The 9,974-nt window shown below is 38.7% G+C and overlaps 1 protein-coding gene across 1 annotated transcript; it reads right to left on the minus strand.

Annotated features, from left to right (window-relative positions):
- Window positions 1–2,747: 2,747 nt before the first annotated feature.
- On the minus strand, window positions 2,748–8,869 carry MED21 (mediator complex subunit 21). The gene is made up of 4 exons (XM_027595727.1): window positions 8,741–8,869; window positions 4,659–4,773; window positions 4,004–4,104; window positions 2,748–3,212 (listed from the first exon to the last, which is right to left on the minus strand). Exons 1-4 carry the CDS (start codon window positions 8,780–8,782, stop codon window positions 3,036–3,038), a joined length of 435 nt encoding a protein of 144 aa, XP_027451528.1. The 5' UTR covers window positions 8,783–8,869; the 3' UTR covers window positions 2,748–3,035.
- Window positions 8,870–9,974: the final 1,105 nt, after the last annotated feature.

Here is a 9,974-nt window from a genome sequence, read left to right on the forward strand (position 1 = left end):
AGGAATTATAGAAATTACAGGAAGTGTACAGGATGTCTATTCCAATAATACATTCACAGTAGAACCCATGACCACAGTATTACCAGCTCCGCCTCGAAGTTATATTTAGCAATAAAGTTATATTTAATGTCCTCACTGGTTACTTTGCCTAGACCCAAAGTTGAATTTGCCTGTCCCTTCTCCCCACTAGACCAAGTATGACAGTCACTTGGGCACCCACATCCAACAAAGCCATGAAGGGTTGTGTCCCTTCTTTCCTTAATCCTCCAGAAAATTCCAACAGGGATATAGAGTCTATGGTCCTTTGGGAAGAGAGAGACCATAGCCCCATCTTTAATGAGGTTTCTCCTTAAAACAACTTAGATCTGGGTAGAAGGGAAGGGAGGGAGGAATCAGGAGATGAAAGACACAGACATCCATTGTCTTCTGTCCTCCCAAAGCCGTGTACCAGGTAGCAAAACGATCACTGCCCATACATCCATTTCCGCTTTTAGGACTTCCTCATCCAACAGCCATGTCCACAAAATGATGGCTAAGAGAAGCTGTTATATACAGTCTTTTTTTTTTTTTTTTTAATATTTTATTTATTTATTTGAGAGAGAGAATGAGATAGAGAGAGTACATGAGAAGGGGGAGGGTCAGAGGGAGAAGCAGACTCCCTGCTCAGCAGGGAGCCCGATGCGGGACTCGATCCCGGGACTCCAGGATCATGACCTGAGCCGAAGGCAGTCGCTTAACCAACTGAGCCACCCAGGCGCCCTGTTATATACAGTCTTTATGAATTATGTTATATAATCTTTATGAATATTTCAGAATGTGTATTGTCCTTTTTCTATAACACCTTAAACTAGGAAACAACAGGCAATTTCAAATATAAAATAATCTCAGGTAAGGATAACAGTAGTCTACCAGCTTAAGGCTATAAACTTTTTGTACTTCTCTCTTGGGGCTAATTGTATTGCTCAGTACTTTGAATATTACTTTCTTTTGTGAGTTATCTTCTATCTCATGCTAGTATTTAAAAATAAAATTCATTTTATGGGGCGCTTGGGTGGCTCAGTCAGTTAAACATCTGCCTTCTGCTCAGGTCATGATCCCAGGGTCCTGGGATGAAGCCCTGTGGCAGGCTCCCTGCTCAGAGTCTGCTTCTCCCTCTGCCTCTCCCCCCTCCCCACTCCTGGCTTGTGCTCTCTCTCACTCACTCTCTCGCTCTCAAATAAATAAGATCTTTTAAAAAAAATAAAAATAAAATTCATTTTAAACGGGTACCTGTCTCAGTCAGAGGACTTGTGTGCCTCTTGATTTTGAGGTTGTGAGTTCAAGCCTAGTGTTAGGTGTAGAGATTACTTAAATAAAACAAAATGTAAAAAAGAAAGCATGATTACTCATGGGGTGCCTGGCTGGCTCAGTCGGTAGAGCATGTGACTCTTGATTTCAGGGTTGTGAGCTCAAGCCTGAAAAATTAAAAATAAAAAAATCTTAAACAAATAAAACGCATTTTAAGTGATGCCAGATAGAATAAGCCAACATCTTAAGTATCTATTAGTATAGATAACATTTAATATTACTTTAAAAATCAATGACTCTATATAAATTGTATTCTGGAGTTAAAATGTGCCCCTAAGCAGTATTTTTTGAGAACTGTGGAAGAGCTTGATTATGATGGGAATAACGGGCAGAATCTCAGACTATTGTTCTTGCACTTTCTTAAACTCCAAAATCTTTAAACTCCGGATAGTAGTAACAGATCATAGGAAATGTAGCTCAGGATATTCAGAAAAAGGTAGCCTCAGGAGACAGAAGTAGTTACAATGTAGAATACATTTCAACTCCAGCATTCTTGTGGAAATAATCAGAGGATTCAAAGAGAAGAGTTGAGTACACACACAATCATACTTGAGAATACTGACACAAATGTTAGCAGTAACAAAATAAGGTGGAATGTAGAAAATGAATTAAAGTAACTGATGTTGAATTATGTTCTGGTCAGATTAAAATGCAGGAATAAAGATTCAAAGGTTAACAAATCAGAAGACAGAAACTTCAGATAAATAAAAAGGATGAGAAGGAATCGATGACTCTCAGAACATACTTCACAAGGCAAATGAAGAAGAATGAAAAAAGCAGGTCAAAAGATATGGGAAAGGATAGTTCAGGATGAAGAAAAATCCTCTCAAAATAGCACAGGAATTCTACAGATAGAGAAGATGATTTCTTAGTAGAAACACATGTGGAGATGAAGTAGCATGGGTATGAGGTTCTGGAAAAAGAGGAATGTTTCCAGAAAAGTGATCTTATCTCTCATCCAGCCACACTAGCCCTCTGTTTCTTTTTCTTTTTTTAAAGATTTTATTTATTTATTTGACACAGACAGAAAGAAAAAGAGAAACAGAGCACACAACCAGGGGCAGTGACAGGCAGAGGGAGAGAGAGAGAAGCAGGCTCCCAGCTGAGCAGGGATCATGTGATCCCCAGGAACACAACCTGAAGTCAGACACCTAACTGACTGAGCTACCCAGGTACCCCATAATCCTGTTTCTCAAAAGCAACATGGTTTCAGAAACTTTCCTTGCTCAAGCTCCAAACATATATAATGTCACCTCTGAAGAGGCAGAAGGACACCAGCCTAAATTGAAATGTCCCATATCTCTACACTTACCATCTCTCCTCTGGCTTGAGGGATGTTTTGATTTACAAAAAAGACTGTAGAAATTTGATAAAATAAAGATAGAAATGTCACAACAGAATTTTAAAGTACATCTGTTTAATTATATTATAACCATTAATGCAACATTTGCCTCATTTCGATAATAAAAAATGATGGTATAATGATGGTTTAAAGCTGGTTCAATCGCAATTTTAGAGGCCTACTTATCAAGAGTGAAAATAGAAGACTATTAAAAATAGCTAAAAAGGTAACATGTGTCATAGTGCTTAATGTTTCTGTAACTGTCGGTAAGGCTTACATCTAAATTTGATGCAGAATTCTCAATGGCACTGAAATAGTTTTCTCAGCCACATGGTATATACTGGTACTATGAGTCTGGAAGAGACTGGCTATGGGTACCACTCCTTGTCTTCAGTTGTGACTGCGCAATATCAGCAAGTGCACTTTGTATCTTTTCCAGAAGCATGTCCCCTCGATAAACAACATCCTCCAGACATGTAGCAGCTTCGTGGTTTTCTTCTTCCAGCTTATACAAGCTAGCAGCCTTTGTAAGACACAAATTAAAAAATCTTTTGAGAAATGAAAAACTTGGAGATTAGTAAGAGTTGAGAAGAAAAAAAAACTATAGAAGTATTTATTTCTAAATCTGGATGACTCTCAAACCATTACAATAGATTTCTGTGTCAGAAATTCTAAAATCAGGTAACTTTTAAGAGTTTTCCCTGTATGAATTATTTAAAAGAATGAATTTTCAATTAGAGATCTCTGGATGTCTACATGTGACTCTCCTCCACACTGCTTTTGGACGCTACTATTCTACTCCACACCCAGAATACCACCCTCCTCTCATTCTTTGCTAGGAAAAGAGCCAAACTGAGAAAAATAGAAGTTTCCTTATAGCTCAAAATTGGACAACCATATATACACAGCATGGTCTTTAATAGACTACAGTACAATTAATAAAACTTCAATTTTAAAATTTAATCTTGGGGCACCTGGCTGGCTCAGTCAGTGGAGCATGCGACTCTTGATCCGGGGGTTGTGAGTTCGAGCCCCATGTTGGGTGTAGAGATTACTTAAAAATAAAATCTTTAAAATAACTAAGTAAATAAATAAAACTTAATCATAATGAAACTTTGAATGCCATAACAAAAGGTATTAAATCTCCTTTCGGGCACCTAGCTGGCTCAGTCAGAGGAGCGTGTGACTCTTAATCTTGGGATCATGAGTTTAAGCCCCATGTTGGGGGTAGAAATTATTAAAAAAAAAAAAAAATCTATCTCCTTTAATCAAAATTCTCTACTAGCAAATTTCTCAAAGGAAAAAAGATTTTACCTGTAAAGCAGCTGTAGATTCTTCACTGGGTAATGAATCTATCAAAACATCAATGTCTTTTGCTGTTCGTGCAATCAGTGCTGCAAAAAGCTGGGCATATTCTAAGGAAAGATATCACTCATTCAGAGTATTAGGAAATGTCAAGTTTTCAGAAAAAGAAGTTAAATTTGAAGCTAATGAAACCGGGAAAGTTCATAAACTTTTTCTGTACTAGGCTTTGAATGATTAAAATGTAATTTTAACACACCAATCCTATTACATGCTTGAGAATTAGCCTTACTATTAACTCAAATTGGGAAGTAAACATAATTATTTCATTTTTTAGGACAATATGCCAGTCAATCGAATAAAGAAATCTGTAAATGGGATGACTTCCTTATTAAGGTCCCTCAAGTGAAATTCAGCTAAATTCATACAAATTCATCTCTAAAGGAGTAACAATCTGTTATCTGACATGAATGGAATTATGAGATGTTATGTAAATTGACTGTAACAAATTCATTTCTTTTATAACAAAACTTGCAGTAATATTCTCAAACAACAAAACTGTAAGAAAGCCATAAGTAAGCTACATTTCTCAATAAATTTAATTTTAAAGGATTACAAGTAATATATATGATGGTCAAACTAAGAGAAGCCAAGAAAATCTATTTACCTTCTGTAGGATTAGCGGGCTGATCTTTGTTAATTGCTGTCTGAATATTACTAAAAGAAGCAGGAGGACCACACTGCTGCAACACTCCAATGGCATTACAAAACTGATCTGCAAGCTTGAGGCCGAAGAAAACATGTCAGAGTTAGAAAGGATTTATCAGTTTTCAGGATTTTATCAGTAATAGCAACAAAAATAAGTTTCTATAATAATGATCTCTGAGCAAGGGAATAGAACAGGAATAATTTTGGATAAAATTAGCCAATTATTATTAACAATGATTAAATGTTTTAATCATGCAAAGAAATGAGGTTTGGTATCAACATACTTGAAACAGTTAAAAGGAAATACAAGATAATCTTTGTTTTCTTCCCAAGGTAATAGAATGATAAGAGAAATATATGCCAGTATTTGTTACAAGCATAAGTAAGGATTTTTGGGGGGGGTGGGTAGGAAAGAGCAAATATGACTGGCCAATAAAAGTATGGCCCTAGGATAAATTTTAAAATGTGTAACTCGTATACAAAGTACACTGTCCCTTTTTTTTTTTTTTTGAAACTAAAGTAGTTACAAGTATAAAGAAACAGTGTGGAAAAGATTCCACCTTAAGAAGTCTTAAGGCCAGGATCCAGTCCCGCATCAGGCTCCCTGCTCCGCGGGGAGCCTGCTTCTCCCTCCGCCTCTCTCTCTCTCTGTCTCTCATGAATAAATACATACAATCTTTAAAAAGGCCATTGATGGATGAATGAATAAAGAAACTGTGGTACACACACACACACACACACACACACACACACACAGGAACATTATTCAGCCATTAAAAAAAGGGGGAGGGAAATCTTGCCATTTGTGACATGAATGTGACAAATCTTGCCATTTGTGGGCATTATGCTAAATGAAATAAGTCAGAGAAAGACAAATACTACGTGATGTTACCTATATGTGGAATCTAAACAAAACAAAAACTGAGCTCACACACAGAGGACAGACTAGTGGTTATCAGAGGTGAGGTGGGGTTAAGGTGGGCAAAAAGGGTGAAGGGGGTCAAAAAGTACAACCTTTCAGTTATAAAATAAGTAAGTCATGGGGATATAATGTACAGTATGGTGACTACAGTTAATACTGTGCTATATTTTTGAAAGTTGCTAAGAGTAAATCTTAGAAGGTCTCATCAAAAGAAAAATATTTTAACTTTGTAACTACAGTATGGTGACATATTAACTAGACTTATTGTGATCGTTTCACAATATACACAAATACTGAATCATTATGTGGTACACCTGAAACTAATGTTCTATCTCAATTACACCTCAATTAAAAAAAAAAAGGACTCCACCTCAAGTATATGGAAATGTTTTTCTCCATGACTCAAGTTGTAAATTCCCACTGCTCTAAAAGTATTCCTTAAGCAGTTCTGAAGACCGAGAATACCAATTCCTTACAATCAGCAAACTTAAGACTCCTATCCTCCCAACCAGCTTCCCTCCAGAGTCCTGATCTCTTGAACCTCACTTCCTCAAATCAGTGAATGACCATTTCCACTAAGTTTCTCTGCCATTATTTAAATGACAGAACTCAAAATCAACTGTTTCCTTTGTTTACTATCTAATTTGTATTCATAATCTCCTAGTTATTAGCCAGTCCAACTTCACTCACTTTCCTTTCATATTCAAATCCTTCTTTTCCCTTTTCCTTCTATCGTCATTGCCACTGTGTTAGTTCAATTATCTCACAATGTAATTATTACAACAGCCTCCTTATTGTTTTCTAGTTCACTGTTATTTTACCCTGCCTAAAAAAATTTTGAGCTCAGGGGCGCCTGGGTGGCACAGTTGGTGAAGTGTCCAACTCTTGGTTTTGGCTCAGGTAGTTATCTCAGGGTTGTGGGACCAAGCCCTGTGTTGGGCTGTGTGCAGAATCTGCTCAAGATTCTCTCCCTCTCCCTCTGCCCCTCCCGCTCGTGTGCACCCTCTCTCTCTCTCTCAAATAAACCTTTAAAAAAAAATTTGAGCTCGCCCCAACTTGGCCTTTGAGATTAATCTCCAACTCTTCAGGCTATTTCAAAGCTTTCAATAATCTAACTCAACTCTACTTATTCATTTTCTACTAATCCTTCATATGTACCTAACTAGTGATAAATTCATTCCTGACTATACTGTGTTGTTCACATTTTGCTACTTGTAATGGAGCAGTAGTAAGTGCTCTGAAGCTGTACAAATGTGGGTTCCAATTCTGGTTCTAGTAACCTGAGCAGGATTTTTCATTTTTAAATTGGGAACACTTTCACATTACACCATTGTTTTAAGGAATAAACACACATGCACAAATACTCAACACTGCGGCTATCAGTTGTGTTCTTCAAAAGCTCTCAAAATCCATTTATTCAACAAATACTTATCAAAAATAAAACTCTATGACAAGCATTGTATATAAACATAGCGATACAGTGTATAAGACATAGTTTCTGCCCTCATGGAGTTCTCAAGAGGGTAAAACAAATGTTATTTTAATACTTTTACAAATAATTATAATTCAGATCAATATTAAGATTTCCTCTATTTTAATTCTTATCACTCTATATTCCAATTTATCTCAGCACTTACAGTTGAAGACACTTGATTCATTAAAACTACCTAACCAAATACTACTTTTACATTATTTAAATGTCTCTTGAGTATATGACATCTTTCTAATGAGACTGTGAACTCCTTAAGGAGTATTTCTCTGTAAACATGATAGTGCTTACACACACAGTAGGCATTCATACTAGTTAACCTAGAGGTTTCTCTCCAAAATCCAATTATCAGCATGCTTACCCTGGACTTAAGGCCATGTTCACTTTCTCCTACTATCTTTCTGGTTACAAGACATGTGTGAATATGCAACATTTCTCCTAAAATAACATTTCTACCCAGCAGCATCATTACAATTTGATTCTGAAAAGCCTCAAAGGAATATCTCCCAGAGGGAAGTTGGCTGGCAGCCCAGGCAAGTCACCATAAAGTAGAATTTATCTTAGTGAATTCATCAACATTTAGGGGCTAGCCCTCTCAGTCAGTCCTAAAAGGTCTTATTTACAGAGTAGATCAGTTTTTCACAAGTAGATTCATACCTTGAAGTGAACAAAGATTGATGCAACAATAAGAATCCTAACTTCTTAGCCTCCAGTGTGAAAAAACTGGCAAGGGACCAGATACTTAAGATTTTTCCAGTCAACATATTCTCTCTATACCTTTTGCCTGGGACATCAAATTATAAATAGAATGACAATAAGAAATGTAACTACTAATGGGAAACTCTTTAACTGTTAATGGTAATGATTATATGAATCCTTTGGTTTGCGTATACTTTCCAGTTAGGCATAAAAGGAAAAATAATAAGAAGGATCAAAGTAAGGGGGCCCTTAACAGGAAATAGACTTTTTGAGACACATTAAAGACGACTTAAATAAACGGGAACATACACAAGGATTAGAAGATTCACTCTCATAAAGATGTCAGTTTTCCCCAAACTGATTTATGCTAGAGAGCGCCAAGAGACGGAACGAAACCCTTTGTCTATAGGAACCAACTAAGATGAAACAAAACTTCTCACCTCACCATCACTCTAACCTCAACCTGAAAGTCCAGGGGAAGGAATACCCTCGGCTGACATTTAACGAAAAAGCTCCAATCATCAAGAGCCCAGTTTCTCTTCCACGTCTTTAACACTGATAAGGGAAAAAGAAGCTTCCGCTTCTTCTCCCCTTACTCCCGACAGAGAAACGATCCCATAAGCACTACTGACAATAAGATAAAAATGTCCCCAGAGAACAGGACAGGACCGTGACGCCTAAGTGTCCTGATAGAGATCCTCTACTTTTCAGGCGAAAGAGGCTGCTCCCTCCCTCAGCTCTCCGCAAAGCCGGCAGCCGGCCTCAAACCTCCCAGGACGCCGCGCCGCCTCCCGCCGCCACCAGCGCTTTTTGCCCAAGCCCTGCCTTAGTCCGCTTCTCCACTTACGGGTGTTTTTCTCGGGCCCCTTTTCCTCTCTTGTTTTACCTCAGGAAAGGGGAAGACAGAGACCAATAGAGCGAAATTGCTCACCGAGTTCACCGCGTCCTGCAGCTGTGTGAGCCGGTCCGCCATGTTCCTCCTGCAAGCTAAGGAGGCTAAGGCAGCTGCTCGTACGCGATTAGGCAGCTTCAGGACGCGTCGTGGCCAATCATACGGCAACGTTCTTGGAAGGGGTGGAGTCAGTGGAACTCCACGCCTGGCGAGAAGAGGGAGGGTGGGACTTTTCCAAGGCTTTATTTAGGTTCGCTCTACCAGCCAAGGAGCTCTGCTGCGCGTATTTTGAGTAACTTAGCGGTTTTTCCGACTCCGTTCGTTTTTTGGATCCAGCGTACTGTTCTCGAGGTTTTTGGGTGTTAAACATTTTACAGAGATTGTTAGATTCTGCGGTTTTAAAAGTAATTTTCCCGACCCTCCCTTATATTCACGTTTAAACATTGTCTTGTGGGGCGCCTGGGTGGCTCAGTCGTTAAGCGTCTGCCTTTCGCTCAGGTCATGATCCCAGAGTCCTGGGATCGAGCACCGCATAGGGCTCCCTGCTCCGCGGGAAGCCTGCTTCTCCCTCTCCCACTCCCCCTGCTTGTGTTCCCTCTCTCTCTCTGTGTCTCTCTCTATCAAATAAATAAAATCTTAAAAAAAAAAAAATAAACATTGCCTTGAAGCATTGTTACATTGGATTTCCAGGTGGACCACATAACACACAGCGGGCAACTCAAGAATAGTTGGGGGTCGCAATACCGATTTTAACTTCAACAGATCCAAATTAAAATTCACCAGGCAGTCTTGGCTGCGTTAGGATGCCTCCTCTGTTGCTTTTGGGCGGTCCTCCCAAGTGGAGACTGGGTGCGTGCTTTAATTCTGAATGTGGGTGTGCTGGGGAAGCTGACACACATGGGATGGAGAGCATCCGAAAAATTAAGTACTAAATCGAGCTGTATTGACTGTGTAAGAAGAGAATGGTTAGAAAAGGAAGGTTTCTGTGGGCAAAGGTGAGTGGCAGAAGAGCCATTTGGAGTTCAGAGGTAAGGTGTGAGTGTAGGTAACTGATAAGAATCTCGTTCCTTTGACAGCGAAGAACTCAGTGTGAAGAACAGAAGAGGGTTCGTGGAAAGTAGTTCAGTGTGTAGTTGGGAGAAGGAAGGTTCCTGGAAAATGAGCCTTATGTGTAGGTAGAAAAAGGGACAATTTTTAAACAGATAGGATGTGCAATTTAGACTTAACCTTGAGACCTGTTGAGGGTTTAGGTGTGAAGGAAGATAATAGAAAC

Source organism: Zalophus californianus, chromosome 9 (genome assembly GCF_009762305.2).
Source record: "Zalophus californianus isolate mZalCal1 chromosome 9, mZalCal1.pri.v2, whole genome shotgun sequence".
Lineage (NCBI taxonomy): Eukaryota > Metazoa > Chordata > Mammalia > Carnivora > Otariidae > Zalophus > Zalophus californianus.

Bases quoted from the DNA above. Each gene is read 5' to 3' on its own strand.
- MED21 (XM_027595727.1), bottom strand. From the start codon at position 8,782: ATGGCGGACCGGCTCACACAGCTGCAGGACGCGGTGAACTCG. The intron at 4,774-8,740 runs GTGAGCAATTTC...TTCGGCCTCAAG, and splicing joins TGCAGGACGCGGTGAACTCG to CTTGCAGATCAGTTTTGTAA. The intron at 4,105-4,658 runs GTAAATAGATTT...ATCTTTCCTTAG, and splicing joins GCCCGCTAATCCTACAGAAG to AATATGCCCAGCTTTTTGCA.